This window comes from Humulus lupulus, chromosome 2 (genome assembly GCF_963169125.1).
Source record: "Humulus lupulus chromosome 2, drHumLupu1.1, whole genome shotgun sequence".
In the NCBI taxonomy this organism is placed as follows: Eukaryota; Viridiplantae; Streptophyta; class Magnoliopsida; order Rosales; family Cannabaceae; genus Humulus; species Humulus lupulus.
In genome coordinates this window covers 214,546,096-214,564,107 of record NC_084794.1, presented here as the reverse complement: position 1 = coordinate 214,564,107, position 18,012 = coordinate 214,546,096, and the positions used below count along the sequence as shown (strand labels likewise).

General features: G+C 34.9%; 1 protein-coding gene across 1 annotated transcript; it reads left to right on the top strand.

Annotated features, from left to right (window-relative positions):
* Positions 1 to 15,095: 15,095 nt before the first annotated feature.
* On the top strand, positions 15,096 to 15,674 carry LOC133815149 (uncharacterized). The gene is made up of 2 exons (XM_062248021.1): positions 15,096 to 15,471; positions 15,523 to 15,674. Exons 1-2 carry the CDS (start codon positions 15,096 to 15,098, stop codon positions 15,672 to 15,674), a joined length of 528 nt encoding a protein of 175 aa, XP_062104005.1.
* Positions 15,675 to 18,012: the final 2,338 nt, after the last annotated feature.

Below are 18,012 nucleotides of genomic sequence, written 5' to 3'. Positions count from 1 at the left end.
TCTTAGTATAAATTAAGACTTTATGTTTAATTAGTGTTAGGTCAGATTTTAATTACGAGTTTAGAGATTAATTTTGATTCTGAGATTAGTTTTTCTACACTTTCATAGTTTTTAATTCTTCTTCAAGTCTTTGAATTTTATGTTTTTGAATTATTATTTTGTTGATTCAGTCATGTCTGCTATGAACTAAATACTTTTATCTAGGGTTTAATGTAGTAACTTGGATGTCTATTTAATCTTAATACGATGTTCTATTGATTCTTTAGTCTAATCTATATAATGTTTGCTTAATGCTAGAAAATACCTGATCAATATTTGCTTGATTTATGGTTTTGATTCAAAATTCGAAAGACGAGAATTGAATATGCTACCGTTATATAGATATAGGTTACATATTGGACGAAAGTACTTGTATGGCTTGTGAATTAATTAGGCTTCTATGCTTAATGCATGCTATGTGTTTAAGTTTATCAAAAAGATGTAGAAAACCTGCATATAAGATGAGATCTTATATCTTGAGAAAAAATAGGAATCGATTTATGTTAACTTTCTATTAGAATAGGAAGAAAGAAATTTAGAACTGATTAATAAATTTGGTAGAATGAAAAGTTGATGAAGTTAATACCCTAGGTCTTTTTATTATTGATTTTCATCGCTTGATTAGTTATTTTTGTTCACATTTATTTAAAATTTTGTAATTAGATTGATTCATTTAATTTTTGTTTGCCAAATAGAAATTAAAGAATGATTATTGGTAATTGGTTAATAGTCCTTGTGGGATCGATACTTTATTTACTATCTATATTACTTGAATTAATTATGTGCACTTGCGTATCATATTTTCGTGATCACCTTGTCTGAGGAGATTGAATAGGACCCGATGGTTTCACCATCCCAATTCTCTTCGGAACTGGCCATTTCTCATCCTTATTTATATTAATAGTTGGAGCTTCATCCTTTTGACCCTGCTATTTATCCTCAGTTTTCGTAGTGATCACCGAAGCTTTTCCTTTCTCATTGTTCACAGTTTTGCCTGATTCAGTAGAACTTTTTTCTTTCACTTCCTTCTTTCTCCAACCTACACCAGTCTCTCGTTTACAGGCAGCTTTTGAATGCCCCAATTTCTTACAATGAGAGCATTTTGTAGGTAACCACTCATATTCAATAATCTGGTCCATTAATTGGCCCCTTTCATTAATGTAGCTTATTAATTTAGGAGGTTTATCCGTTATTTCCATGTCCACAAGAACGCGGAATTTTTTTATCATTGATCCATCTTTAGTAACCTTATCAACCATAATAGTTTGAAAAAGAGAAAAAGGAAGATAAAAGGTTGTATGAAAGAATTTGGTCAACTCAAAGAGAGCTGTAACTACTGAATTGTATATATACTGAAATGTTAATCATACAAAATCCATTTGATGATGGACACGTACACAATAGAATATACTAAAATAATTATAAATCCTAACTACCTAATGATTACAAAATCATTCTGTACACAGAGGTGGTTCTCACCATTCTATGGGACCACAATTCTGTTAGAGGGAATATTTGAGAAATTTCTTTTCTCAACACCTCCTCTCAAATGCAGCGGCGAGTGAATGACACCAAGTTTGTCAATGAAAAATTGAAATCTCGTAGGTGTTAGAATCTAGGTAAGATAATCGACTATTTGATCATGTGCAGGGATGAACCAAAATTCTAGCTGTTTTTAAAAGACCTTATCTCTAACAAAATGAATGTCCAATTCAATGTGTTTCATGCGAGCATGGTAAACTGGATTTGAACCAAGTGCACTTGCTCCTAAATTGTCGCACCAAGTGATAGGAGTGACTGAGGAGGGAAGTTCCAGTTCTTGAAGGAAACCTTGTATCCATGGAATCTCTGCTGCAACATGGGCCAAGGCTCTGTATTCAGATTCTGTGGATGAGCAAGAAACTACTGCCTATTTCTTTGAAGAACAAGACACCAATGTGTCACCAAAGTACACACAGTAGGCGGCAACAAAACGTCTATCATCTGGGCAACATGCCCAATCTGCATCTGAATAATCGGTGATATTCAGGTGCATGCTAAACTTGATATGGAGACCACAGTTAATTGAACATTTGAGTATCTCAAAATACTCTTGACTGCACTCCAATGAGTAGTTGTAGGAGCTTTAACAAACTGACTTAACTTGTTAATGGCAAAGTTGATATCCGGGCGAGTGTGTATAAGGTATTGTAGACCACCAATGAGGATGCACTATAAGCTTGGATCTTGTAGCAATTCACCATCAGTGAGAGACAAGGTTTTCCCCGTGGTCATTAGAGTGGGACAAGGTTTGGTGTGAGTCATGTTGCTACGGTGGAGAAGTTTAGCAATATACTTAGATTGAGACAGATAAATGCCGAAAGAATCCCTAAAGGCTTCAATGCCCAAGAAGTAATTGAGAAGGCCAAGGTCTTTGAGGGAAAATGAGTTGTGTAATCTGGTGGTGAAGGCTTGAAGCTGACTTGGATGATTGCTGGTGACAATATTGTCATCAATGTAAATGAGAACGATGATGATAGTCCCATCGACATGGTAATGAAACAAAGAAGATTCAGCACGAGAGTTGTGAAAGTTCCAGCTGAGAAGTGTGCCTTTAAGTCGATCAAACCAGGCGCGAGAGGCCTGTTTAAGGCCATATAAGGACTTGTGGAGTTTACAGACATGTTGTGGGTGCTCAAGATGTTCAAAGCCAGGCGACTGAAGCATGAAAACATCTTCATCAATATGACCATTCAAGAGGCGTTGTTAATGTCGTGTTGTCGAATGTCCCACCCTTTGGAGACAGCGATAGTAACAATGATTCACACTGTAGAAGCCTTGACAACGGGGCTAAATGTTTCACCAAAATCAAGTCCAAACCTTTGATGAAAGCCTTTGGAAACGAGACGTTCTTTGTAGTGCTGAAATGATCCATCTACATTCTTTTTAACTTTAAAGACCCACTTGCAACCTACAACATTTATGGCTGAGGAATGAGGAACAAGCGACCATGTCCCATTTTTCATTAGTGCAGTATATTCTTTGTTCATGGCCTTTTTTCCAGCCAGAATGGGTAAGAGCATCCTAAACCAAGAGAGGCTCTTTAGTAGGTGATTGCCATTGGGAGAGACCAAGATAAATTTTAGGCTTGAAAATCCCTGCTTTAGACCTTGTGACCATGGGATGAATAGACTGAACGAGAGTAGGCGCTTGAGAGGGACTGAGCTGTTTTGTGCTTTTGACAGATTGAGAACTTGTAAGAGAGGTTGCGTGAGGGCCTACAAAAGACTCATTAGCAAACTCACATTCAGAAATAATATGATCATCGAAAGAGTTTTCTTGACTAGTGTTGGAAGGTGCTAAATGTGAAGGTGATGTATCAGGGACTGCACTCGAATGGGGGCCATCAATTTGTGAACCTATGGAGTTAGTTTGAGAAATAGGGAAGGACAATTTAGGAGACACAGTTGCAGACCAAGAAGGGACTTCTACACGTATGGGCTTCTCAGGATGAAAGGTATTAGGAACCCAGATTTAAAAGGAAACTCGAGTTCATTAAACACTACATTTCGAGATATATAAACGTGACCTGTAGAACTGAGACATTTATAACCTTTGCGAGCTTCACTATAGCCTAGATTGACATGTTAGACTGAGTGATAGGAAAATTTGTGGGATTGGTAGGGTCGAATGCAAGGAAAGGAAGATATCCCGAAGGTTTTAAGGAATTTATAATTTGGAATCCTAGAGTAAACAACCTGAAATGGTGATTGATCATTGAGAATAGGTGATGGAGGCCTATTGATGAAGTATACGACAGTCACAAAAGCATCCCACCAATGATGTAGCATCCAAGAGGGTAAGGCCCATTTCAGTGATGTAGCAGTGTTTTCTCTCAGCTCTACCATTTTGAGCCGAGTTATGTGGACAGGAATGTTGGAAAGTGATTCCATTTTGGGTGACAAAGTTTGAAAAGGCTTGAAACTATCCTTCCAATCTGTGTGTAAACTTTTGATTTTTCTCCCAAACTGAGTTTCAGCCAAGGTTTTGAACTGAATAAAGGCTTGTAGAGCTTGAGATTTGGTCTTAAGTGGATAAATCCATGTGTACCGACTATGATCATCTACGAAGTGGATATAATACCTGAAGTTTATGTTATAAATGATTGGGGCTGGACCCCAAACATATGTATGGATTAAATAAAGAGGATTTTGTGCTCTATTGTGAGAATATTTGAAAGGCAGTGCATGAGATTTCCAAATTGGCAAGCATCACAGAAACTGTCATTTTCATTACTCATAACTTTTACATTTAGACTACTCAAGACTTGACTTAAAACACGACTTGAAGGATGGCCTAACCTCCTATGCCATACTTATTTCTTTGAATTTAAAGATTGACTAGACTTGGACTAACTTAACAAGACAGATGTTTGACACAACTTCTTGGAAGTAGAAAACACAAACGATTTTTCTGGGGCAATTTCTTGACTCTTTTTGGCAGCAAGTATGTCAAGTTGATAGATCCCATCTTTAAGCTTCCCTTGAAGCACCACCTTATTTGTTTGCTTGTCCTTCACAAAACAAGAGTCAGACAAAAATTCAATGAGCATATCATTATCTAATGTAAGTTTAGATATGCTAATAAGGTTCATTGTAATTTGAGGAACATGTAACACATCTTTTAACATCAACTTATAACCAGAATTGGTTCTTATATTTCCATTACCAATATGAGCAATATTGAGAGTGCTACCATTACCAACAACCAAACTATCATTACCATGGGATTCAACTTTTTTCTGTAGGTTCCTTGCATCAAAACTAATGTGGCAACTGGCCCCGCCATCATCGTACCATTGCTCATTCTCGACCATTTTAGGTGTGTCTATGAAGGCAGGCAGATTTGTGGTTGGTTTCCCTTGATTGTGACCTCCAAAATCTTAGCCCATGTAGCTTTCATCATAATGGTTGTAGCAAATGGCAGCAGAGTGACCAGAGCAGCCACACACTTGATAGGTAGGTCTCTAAGTGTTGGACCAGCCACTGAACCTGTCTTGGGAATGTTTTCATAGTCCAAAATAAAATTATTCCTCATAAGTTCTCTTTATTCTATTACGAACCTTATTTCATCAATTCCTAACAATAAAGCCCTTAGCACTTGAAGAAAACCGTGATTCGCCACTTTTATACATAACCCGAGCAACCTCGGTATTTTTCCAACATAAAATTTCTTACTCAAATATTAATATCTCATAAATATATTCATTTATTCACATAACATAAAATTTCATAAAATTATGAAATATCCCTCAAGAGTATTAAATTATAAAATTGCCCTAACATGCCAAATAACCAAAATACCAATGAAACGAAAAGGTAGATATTACAACTATCTCCCCTTTAAAAGGAATTTCATCCTCGAAATTTTCATCAGCATAGAACCATTAGGCATCCTAGAACTCCATAGGACTTTCACTATCACAACCTTACGTAAGTCCCTCATGAACAAACAGATGTGTCCTCGCTTATTCCTATAGTAACACCCAGTGACAATTAATATGTACATCTACAAATTTTTGAGTTACTCCACCCTTCTTTTCAGATACTCACTACTTCATCCTTTGGGAGTGTTCTGGTAACTTAATGTTGTTGTCACTTCTGTCAACACTAGTAGCAATCATTTCCAAGAACTGCTCTTACACATCTTGTTACATATTGCAACAACATTTACTTACCACCTAATTACTTATCTTTCTTGTCTAGAGTGCCTATTGCCCTTTCATTGCATATTTTCCTCTTGAATCTTCATTACTTATCAACTCAGCATATGCAACCTACCTGGTGCATATTTTACCATGAATCACATCTTGAGTGATTACTATAGCTAGAAGCTAAGCAACTCTTTTGTAGAACCTCAAGGTCTAAGGTGCCTCATCTTGACTTGTCATTCTTGTCCAATTCCATAATGCCTCCTCTAGCAACACTCTCATGATATACGTGATCCTTGTTAGGAATGGTGCCCTTGAAAGCATATGTATTGGATAATATTTTATGAAATAAATAATTAAGATGAATTTTTGCATATATTTATTGTTTATTATTATTATAATAATATTATATGAATATTAGAAAATTCCCAAATTCTTTATTGCGACTACAATCTTGTATTGGTACGAGAGGATTAAGATTGTAGGGAACAAATTTATATAGTTCACAGTAAAACAAAGTTATATAGAATCTTTGGATAAATATTGTTAGTACGATGCACTAGTATTATGAATACATATAATCTAGAATCGGATTACTGATGTAGTAGAACATCTTAGTAGAGGTACTTTGTATAATGTGGTTATACAAGAACTGGTCCCGAAATGTTATTAATACTTAAATAAATACTGTTTTGTTTTATAAGTATTAATTAAACATATCAACAAGATGATCATATACAAATTGATCTCGATCCTGAAGTTACTATGAACTCCTCTTTATGTCATTTGAGTATTTTGATTCACTCGTTATGGTTTGTCAAAATGATTAGGCTAAAGACTTTTGTTTTGGAGATTCATTGATGTAAATGGTCGGGGACATAGTATACAGATATGGAATCTATACCTTTCTGAGATGAATTAACATCCACTAGTAAAGTTAATGGTACTTAATGAAACAAGAAATAATTAAAGAGGTAAAACGGTGATCTTATCCCTGCTTTAATTATGAATCATTAATAGAGGAATGCATTGTATGTAATGATTAAATTGATGGATGCTTTTTATCTTTAAAAAGTACTAGGTAAATAAAAGTCTATAATTGCAATAGTGCAGTGTAATATTTTTAGTGGAATAATATTGAAATTAATAAATTAAGGTTACTAAATTACAGAGATTTAATTAATAATCTAAATTTATTGGAGCTTGAAATTATAGGTCCATAAGTCCCCAATGTAGCTCTACAACACTATTCAAGGTAAGAGTTAAAACCAGGAAAAATTAGTGAAATGGCATATTTGGAAGAAATTTATTTTTAAGGGAAAATATGTAATTGAGATTAATTAATTATAATTTTTTAAAATTATTATTAAATAATAATTATGATTTTCAAAATATATAAGTAATAAAAACAATTAATTAGATTTTATTTATTAAATAATGTGATACAAAATAAAGTTTAGGGACCTATGTGATACTTTTAAAAAAAGATTGAGGACCTCTAGTGATATAAACCCTAAGGTTCCAGTACAAAGATTTAAGCTACTTATTTTATTTTTAAAAGATGAGACTCTGGAGTTTCTTTCGTTTTAAAGGTTGTTAGTTACCTTATTTTATTAGAGTTCATGTTATTTAGTTTAAGACACATTTTATTCTTCAAAATAATTTATAAAAATGCATGCACGTAACACTCTAAGAAATTGGGCCGTTACATAGTGGCAATACTACACTAACACACACGCCTTACTTCCTCATAACATCTCCTAACGCATTGATATTGAACAAACTCTTACAAGTAGGCCCTCACTATCCCCCAAGGTAGTCACGATGTAACTATTATAATGGGTCTCTTCTCATTACCTATAGTCAGTCTGCCAATATTCTTAATTACCTTAAGTCATCCAACTATGTTTTCAATAACCGCCATACTAGTTACTTCAGTTAACCTGAAACTTTTCTTATCATTTTCCATGTACAAAACCAAACAAAAATCATAATATTCAAGTCAAATATATTTTTCCTAATATCCATCAAAAGTCAACAGCTCACAAACATTTATTACCCATCATCGTACCATGACAACATGTCATTTTGATACTACACTTTACCCTAAACCACTTTGAAGTTGAGATTAGCTATCTTACATAAACTTGCATAACATTAATGCCTATTTTATTATCCATGTCACAAACATCTCTCTACCAAGCCAACATGATTACGCTAAAAAGGTAGTGCGCTAAGAAAACGCAGCACAGTTGTGCTAAAGAAATGCGACGTGGTTGCGCTCCCTTTCAACCTGTCACAATATCCAAACTTGTCAATCTCAAAACTCACTCAACTTTTAATCGGATCAATGTGATTCTTTTCACAAGCTTCTCATCTTAAACTCCTCTATTATGCTACAAGACATCAAATTATTAATCTAAGTCTCACATACAACCCATAAATCATTAATCAAACTAACTCCACATATAGCAACAAATCAAACTTTTCCTCAGGTCTTTCATATTTGTGACTTCTAATTCAAATTATAATCACTGTGTTTTCTATACCTTTCTATAAGCATACCACTTTAGTCTGACATACTAACTTTGTGTACAAAACCAGTAGAAAAGCATAAAATATAAAACAACTAACTTAAAGTAAAACTAGAACTTACAGTTTGATGAGTAGATTCTTCCTAGTCTAGATGTACATATAGTGAGGGTCTATAGAAACGATTAAAACCTTGGCTATGATACCAATTGTAATGTCCCGATTTTCGAAGGTAAGTAATTTACCCAATATACCACTATTTAAGAAAATTACCACTTTAAATCAATACTATAAACAAAACAAAACATTTATAGTTTTCTTTGAAACTCAATATAATGATATTACTTTATTAATAAATGCAGGATTTGGGTACCCAATGTTAAAACAAAAAAATTCTTTATATAACATAAATAAATATTTAAATTAATGAAAATACATGACTTAATGAAAACATCAAAACAAGGTTTGAAAACTCTTAAAACCCAAAACATAGGCAGGCAACCCCTGGCCCTCATGTTAGTTATTCACGACATGCAGATTTCTGATGGAGCCTCCTCCCATTCATCGCCTCATAGAACTACGCTTTTGCTTTTACCTGCGACACAGAGTACCCGTGAGCTAACTCCCAACAAGAAGAGTTATGTTAGACACAATTCCTAGCCCAAAACAACACAAAAACATGTTGAATACAATATCAACAACGCTAACAAAAAACTTTCATAACCTCATAATCAACACGTGCATTAACATGAGAGACTAATAATTCATAACCCACACTACACAACATACACAACAATGCCAACGTTGTGGTGGTATGCTACCCTTGCAACAACCCCTTGGTGTAACCATACACACAAATCAACATAAGCATGCATCAAAATACAAAAGCATGCATTATCCACAACAACATAACATATTATGATAAAACCAGATCATATATAACATAAGCAAATTCAAAACCTCTAAGATTAAGACATTGCACGAGATTTACACTGACTTGTTAATCTATCATATGATCTACTTACACATTACGTGTGATGTCTTGTATAAGACATTGACCAAGTAGATAAGATCAGATGTATTTTAGTTACATTGGATAGGACCGATATTGATAATAGATGGATAAGTAGGTATCATTATTATCTAATCTAATCATATCTTAACGTTGACCATAGGCCAATTCAATCACAATTCTGAGTGATTAATATTCTACTAATTATATTATTCAAGTCTTTTAGTTTTTTGGTTACTAGCTTACTCTACGGTCTAACCCATACTTACATCTTGGAGATTTGATAGTTTAATTGAGTGGGAGTATTAATGTTATATATATATATATATGAAATCTATGGCTTCTGTATAAGAAGCAAAACGATGATTTCTTTATAGCTTGGTTCAAGTGTTAAATGATAGAGTACTCATTTCTATGATTAATTTTACAAAAATATCATTTATAAGGAATTGGGTAAGATTTAAGGATAAAATATCAATGAGGGGTAAAACGCTAATTTGCACCTGACTCATGAGTAGATCATTTATAGAGGGTCAAATGAGGAAAATAGTTATAACAATGGATAGCATATTCACAATGATGTAAAGCGTTCTATGAATTCAGGAGTGCAATTCTGAGTCTACAGTTGAGTCATGAGGAATTAATAATAGTGAGATAATTTATTCTATAAATAATTTCACGGTAACTTATTGGAGCTTAGTTTCATAGATCCATGGTCCCTACATCACCTTTGAATGATGTCTCAATTAATTGATTTAATTATCAATTAGGATTATGAAAGTTGGCTATGACAATTTTGATTAATTTTATAGAGATTTGTGATTTAGAAGAGAAAAGAGAGTTTCGACAACTATAAGGGCAGATTTATTAATTATAACAAATTGGTGTTAGAATTAATAAATAAATTTAAATCAGGGTTCAAATTATAAATATTTAATTTTAATAAGTATTTAAATAATTAATTAATTAATTATGGAAAATATAAAAGGGCTTTAAATTTAAGTCCATTGGGCTTGAAATTTAAGTAAAAAATTTCAAGGCCTATTTCCTATAGGGTTTCGACCATAAGGGGATTTTTTCGTATTTAATTTAATTAATTATTAATTATTAAACCCTAAGTAAAGCCTATTAATAGGAAGTTAATTCTAGGGTTTTCAGAAAAAGACAAGCAATCATGTTTTTGGTAAGTTTTATCAGAAGCAAAACCCTAGACACTAAACCCTATTCTAGCCGCCCATTGCTCTCTCTTTCTCTCTTTTTTCTTTCATCTTGTGTGTGTGAGAAACTTGCAAAACACATATTATAGTAGATCAAAGGTTGGTGAGGAAGACTGTGAAGAATTAGCAGTTTAGATCCTTGGCAATTCCCAGCAATCAGAGTGGATAAAGGAATAGAGGATCTAAACAGTGTAGTTTATTAATTCCGATGTGATCAAGTAAGTAATTGTAACACCCTACTAATCCAGGACTGTTACACTGCATGTTTGAAATAGTGTTTAACTCGCTAAATGAGTCATTTGGACTTAGAAAGTGTAATTAAACTAACTCAAAAGTTGGGTATTAAAATTTTTGGCTAAAAGAGAATTACTTTTCATTAAAAGAGTTTAACATAAACATGGGATCCCTGAAAATAATTTATAAATAGAAAAAAGACCGAAACATTACAAAATAGCCATCCTAGGTGGCAAAACAGGGTTCAACCCCTAGTTCCTCCCAAGTAATATTGGCCATGGTGGTTGAGCAGGCTGCACATGTACATGTCGCCCCTCAAGCTCTCCAACTCATGGCTGGTCCAGCTTATCCTTGCCCTTACATGCACCATAGGCTCAGTAAGAAAACCTCACAAGGTAAACAATATACTCAGATATTCAAAAGCAATAAACGCATGCTTCACAAATATTAGGTACATTCATTCCCATCATATAACTTGTAAACACATTCCATAGTTTACAAAGAGAGTATTCATCTCAATCATATAACATATAACCACCTTCTGCAGTATACCAATAGTATATTAATTTAAATCATACAATCAGTTATTCGGCCAAGGAGATCAATCCTGTCGTGCGTCCCAACTGAACGAGGGGCATACTCAGGCACCCAGCCTGCGCTTCATGCTGAGTAATGGGGACCACACCCTCATATTGGACTTGTTCTCAGCCACATGGTCCAAAAAACAATCATGCCAAATTGCCCAGCCGAGTGAGTGTGTACTCAGGCCCTCAACTCTCGGCTCATGCCGGGCAAGTAGGGACCACACCCTTAGATTTTGCTTGCCTTTCGGCCTGCATTCCACATGCCTTGTCAAGCAGCCCAACCAAGAGACACGTGTAATCAGGCTTTCAACTTGTAGTTCTTGCGGGGCGAGTAGGGACTACACCCTTATCCAAGACTCGCCTTTATTACCTACATTCCACACGCAAAGTCAAGCGACCCAATCGAGTGACATGCATACTCAGGCATTTAGCTTGCGATTCTTTCCTAGCGAGTAAGGACTGCACCCTTATCCAAGACTCACATTTACGACCTGCGTTCCACACGCATTTCTGAATGGCCTAACACTCAATGCGATAGCCGATGGCCCCTCGTTCAACACAATGGTCAAAAATCATTTTAAATCATATATTCACAAATGGTTCAAGGCTAATATGCATACCAATTAAGTGATATATGTGCTTATATCAGTTTTCTTACCTCTGGTCCTTAACGAGACACGTATCACGACCCCTTTCCTCCTGACCCAATTGGTAACCCTAGTCACAACCATAACAATGAATAACCATCAATCATGAGCGAATAATGGCTTCTGGACTGAGCCCTAGCCTCTAGGACCTCAAATTCTACTAAACCGGATAGTAGAGTCTTTCCCGAGCCCTTAAGTTTAAGCTCCAGCAACTCAAAACCTCATTTGGCCACTTTGCCCAATTTGACTCGCGGCACACCACAAGTCAAAGAGCCCCCAGCCACAAAGGCACAACACATGTGCCGCAACGCAGCCTACCTGACGTTGCGGCTCCAAGGTAGTTCAGAAGAACCCCAGCGCCTCTGAGTTCATGCGAGTCACGGTGCCCCAAGAATAGAGCTACAACACAACCCCGTGAACCTAGAATTCCATCATTTTCAAGATATCTAAACTCCCCCAAATTGTCCCAAAACACGATTTTAATATAATTGGACCAAGAAATGGTCTCAGCAGCTTAGAAACATCAAAACCCCAGCCCTTAAACTTAACAAAACTCAAAAACCAAAAACTCATAATTTAAAACCTAAAATTACCTTTGATAAAAGTGTTTCCCAACTGAAAGTTATGCTTAACAACTTCTAGAATTCTCCAAAATCACTATGATTCTTACCCCGCTTGAATCCGAGCTCTAGAACTCAAGATGTCTTCAAAAATCAATGAGGAGTTTAGAGAGAGAATGGGAGAGAGAGAGGGAAATTTCTTGAGTTTTATGAGTTAATGAACTCAGTATAACTCATATATTCAAATGGTCCCAAATGATCAAAATACCCCCACTCAACTTGCTCCTCTCTTAACACCCCATAAGGGCAAAAGTGTCATTTTGACTCTCTAATCCCGCTATATACTCAAAATTCCCCAGATAATTCCGCTAAACCTGGAATCCCTCTATTTTCCCCAAAATATGACTCATACTACAATAATTCTTGGTGACTCACCAGGTCACCCAATTTACCCCTTGGCTCACACTGAGCCAGGTACTAATCCCCATTGTGACTAAATCACTCTCTTGCTAAAAAGGGTCGTCTCCTGCTGAATATCTCAAATATAATCATATAACAGTGTGGGCTCAAGCACATAGCATATACAATCACAGATATATCCTCAGTCGGCTAGAAATACAACAATGCCCTTTTTACTAGAAGCATGCAAAATAAGGCATATAATAATACAACCCATGCAATTCACATAATCACATAATTAATCAATTAAAATCACATAATAGTCCAATATTTCTATTCTAGACCCCTAATCAAGGTACTAAGCCTTATTAGGAATTTTAGAACGTTACAATAATCTAGACTTATTTCTCGGTGTATTCAATTTCATAGAAACATGTTCTAGGGTTTCATGTATTTGAATGATGATATATAAAAAGCATGAAAAATAAATTAAGATCTTGTATAACTAATTTCCTACATATGGCCTCACAGCCATAGGTTGCTAGTTTTATTATCATGCTATAGAATTTTGTTTGAAATTGAAGAACATGTTAATGATATTAGTTGGATGGATCATATTATTATGCATGGTTAAGTTGTATGGATTTTGCATTTATATGGTTATTTTTGGTTTTTTTCTATGTTTTTAATATTTATTTTGTGTAACACAATTTAAAAATTGATCTAGAAACATGGTAGGATTGAAAAAAAAAATTGCACAAAATTATTTTTTGGAATTTTTTGGGCGGCTGGCCGCAAATGGTGCATGGTGTGCATGTTGCGGCTAAGAAATTCAGCTTGATGTGCGAGTATACAGCTGGGCACCTGCGCGCATGCAGTTTGTGTGTTGTGGCCGAGGAACAACTGGAGGGGCATGCAGCTAGGCTAATGGGCAGCCAAAATAATAATAACAAAAAATTAATAATTGTAATTGTTGTTAATTTTTTTTAAACAAAATATCTCAAAAATCAATATTTGATATTTTAGGTTTGAAAACTTGGTATTTTTTAAATCTTTTAAAAAAATCAAATATTTCTTTTTGGTAAAGATATTTTATTTCAATTTCTTTTTGTGAAACTAATTCAAAATATTTGAAATTGGTTAGATATTTAGCATTATATATCAGTTGTTTAAATATTTGTAGATATTTTGTAATTGTTAAAAGATTTTTTTAATATTTTAAAATTGATTAAAATATTTATATTGAAAAATTATCACATTTTTTTATTCTTATCAACTACAACCAAATTTAAAATTAGTTTATAGAATTTTGTTTGATAAATTCATTTTAAAATTAAATAATTTTAAATAATTAAATGCCTAATTAATTTTGGTTGATTAGTATTTATGGTATTTTTTGCAAAATGTTTATTTTTTGTTATAAAAGTGCATGAATATGTAGAATGTTTTTTTTTCATATAGTAATATGTTAGGCTCACCCAATTAATTAAAATGTCAAGCATTATTATAAATGATATTTTTACAATTGGGTTTAGATACATGTTATAATGATGGCCCATATTTTTGTAATATACGCGTGATCAAATTCTTATAGACTCATCCCTATGGTGAATATTAAGAACTGAATCCATATTTATCAAAATCATGGGTCAAGCTCGTAAATTAAGAAATAATTGGTTTTCTTATTTCGATCAAATATGAAGGTTGTTAAGAATAGTTGTGTACTATTATTAATTGAGATGATTCTCTATTTAACTAAGTGAGTTTGTGACTCTCGCCTACCGAGACATAAGTGCCATGGCTAGTTCGGTACCTTAGAAATATAGATATATGTGTTTTTAGTGTTTTTGCATATATTTCACATTTGATATGTTCACTATTTCTAAAATTTGTGTTAAGGTGTTTATTGAGCAATGCATTGATTTCTTTTTATTGATTTAAAATTGTAGTTCTATGGCTTCCAACCCCGTCCCCTCACATCTCTCTAATGAGAAAGTCACTTGAAACAATTTCGCGAAGTGGAAGTCGAACATCAACATTGTGTTGATTGGCAACAACTCCAAGTTCGTCATGACTAAAGAATCTACAAAATTTCCAATTGGCGGAGTGACCAAATCTGTTCGGGACACATTGAGCACGGCAGGCGGCCAATAACAAGGCCAAGGCCAACATGCTTTCGAGCATGTATGACATGTTGTGGACAAAACTCGAGGAGGTCGAAACTGTATTTGAGATAATGGAACAACTACAAGAACATTTGGGTCACAAATCAGGGCAAGCTTGTTTAAAAGCCACCAAGAAGTATGTGAATGCTAGGATGGTGTCAACAATTCACGTTCCTGATCATTTTATCAAAATGGCAAACTACTTCCAGGAAGCTGAGCTACGTGGAGCCATCATTGATGAGGAAACTCACATGGGGTTTATCCTTAATAGTCTTGCTCCTACCTTTCTGACATTCACCACCAACTACTTCCTAAACAAGCTAAATTATGGAATGACTCAACTTCTGAATGGGCTACAAATGTATGAAGCTATTAATGGTGGACCAAGTAAAGGTGATAAGTAGGTTGGTAATACTGAAGGTGCTTATGCCAAAGCTAACTTAGCTTCAGCTTCGAAGGGCAAGAAGAGGAAACAAAAAAAGACCGAAAAGGCCAAGGCCCCAGCTACTGCAAAACCTGTTGGAGGTGCTGCGAAATGTGCTGGAGGTGCTGGAAAACGCATTGGGGCAAAGCCCTCTGCTAAGAAGGCCAAATGAGTGTTTCCACTACAATGAGACTGGGCATTGGAAATAAAATTGCCCAGCCCTCAAGGCTAATAGAACCCAAGGTAATGATAATAGTTCACTTGTCTTGGATGCATGTGTTTTTGAAGATGATAATTTCGTTTGGATTATAGATTTTGGATCCACTAACCACGTGTGTGCTTCTTTACAACTACATAGAACATGGGAGGCAATGAAAGATGGCGAGTTAAAGCTTAGAGTCAGAATTAGAGCGTTCGTGGAGGTCAAGGCTCATGGAGAAGCTTGTCTAAACTTTGGAACAAAATTTTTATTATTAAAGAATTTTTATTTTATTCCAAACTTTAGTCGTAATTTACTTTTGGTTTCTTTGTTGTTACTCTTACAAGGAATAATATCTTTGTTTCTTTGATTGAAAGTGAATTATGTGTTGCCTGTATGGAAAACAAGCTTTATATACTACGACGAAACGAATCCTACACGCTAAATAATGACTTATTTAAAGTAGCTCAACCTAGGACCGCCAAACGACGAAAGGTCGATAATGAAAACATGACATACCTGTGGCATTTCTGCCTTGGTCATATTAGCTTCGATAGGATTCAAAGACTAACAAAGGCTAGGCCTTTGAGGAAAATCACCTTAGGTGACCTACCAGTCTGGGAGTCTTATCTCGAGGGAAAAATGACCAAGCGTCCATTCTCTGCAAGAGGATAAAGAGCCAAAGAACCACTAGTTCTAGTACATTCTGATGTCTACGCACCTCTAAATGTTTAAGTGAGGGGTAGTTATGAGTATTTGGTCACTTTTATTGACAATTATTCTCGATACTCATGTCTTTACCTAATGCATAGGAAAATAGAAGCTTTTACAAAGTTTAAGGAATTCCTAGCTATGACCCAAAACCAATTAGAAAAGACGTTAAAGATCTTGTGATCTGATAGGGGTGAGAATATTTGGATATGCAGTTCCAAGATCATTTAACTGAACTTGGGATTATGTCTTAACTTACCACTCTAGGGACTCTGCAAAAAAATGGTGTTGCAGGGCGTAGAAATTGCACGTTGTTAGAAATGGTTGGTATATGATTAGTTACTCAACTCTTCCCACATCTTTCTGGGGACACGCCATAGAGACCACAAATGACATTATAAATGTAGTGCCATCCAAAGCTATCCCCAAGACACCATTAGAACTAATGAATGGTCGTGAACCTAGTTTATGTCATTATAGAATATGGGGGGTGTCCTGCTCACATCCTAAGGAAAAAGGAAGGAAAACTAGAACCGTGAACTAAAGTTTGCATATTTGTTTGCTATCCTAAAGGTACTCGAAGCGGTCTATTTTATAGTCCACTAGACAATAAAGTGTTTGCTTCCACAAACACTACTTTTCCAGATAATGACTATGTCATGAACTTCAAACCTCATAGCAAAGTAGTATTGGAAGAAATGCTCACATATTTGACTACTCCTATTGTTCCCACTTCATCAATGCAAGTCGATGAAAACATTACCATTTTTCCTCCTCAACCAACGCAGGTCATTTTGAATGAAGTAATTCCGTTGTGATCAAGTAAGTAATCTAGACTTATTTCTCTATATATTCAATTCCATAGAAACATGTTCTTGAATAAATAAATGTATTTGTATTTATTTGATGATATATGAAAATCATGATAAATAAATGAAGATCTTAAATAAGTAATTTCTTACACATACACCTTGGGTAGGTGTCCACTCTTCATATCTCACCTCATTTCAAATGCCTTATCGAGTCCTAATTCCAAAACATACAACATTCATATTTTGGAGACTCATAACTTAAATCAAATGTCATGAACCAATCTTACCCTTCCTAAGACCCATACAACCTTCGAGTGTCCTAAGGAAAATCCTAAAATCCCCAAACAAAAATCTCTTAACTATAACCTTAAATGCCCAAACAAAACTGGAAAACTCCCATTTCTGGAGCAATGGTGTGGTTGCACCACCTACTCGGCACAGCCGCGCCCAACATCGTTCCTAAATTGTAGTTTGAAATATTCTTCGTGTCCCTCCTATGCACTCAACCCCAAATCATCCAATCCGCATATCCAGTCACATTTTCAACCCTAGACCCATCATATAACATTCCTAGCATGATCTAACACCCATATATATATATATATTAGTGAATCTCATGCATGCATTCAATCATGTTCATGCATGGTTAGGGTTCAAGAACCCTAACTTCATCTTCTTTTTCATTCATGCATTCCTAGTCTCTAAAATTCATATAAAACCAATCTCCATAACTTATCATGTAATCTAATCAAATTCACCATTAACATAACATTAATACTCTTAATGTA

Coding starts and splice junctions, on each gene's coding strand:
- LOC133815149 (XM_062248021.1), top strand. CDS start 15,096: ATGTATGACATGTTGTGGACAAAACTCGAGGAGGTCGAAACTGTATTT. Junction 15,472..15,522: donor TAATGGTGGACCAAGTAAAG/GTGATAAGTAGG, acceptor AAGCTAACTTAG/CTTCAGCTTCGAAGGGCAAG.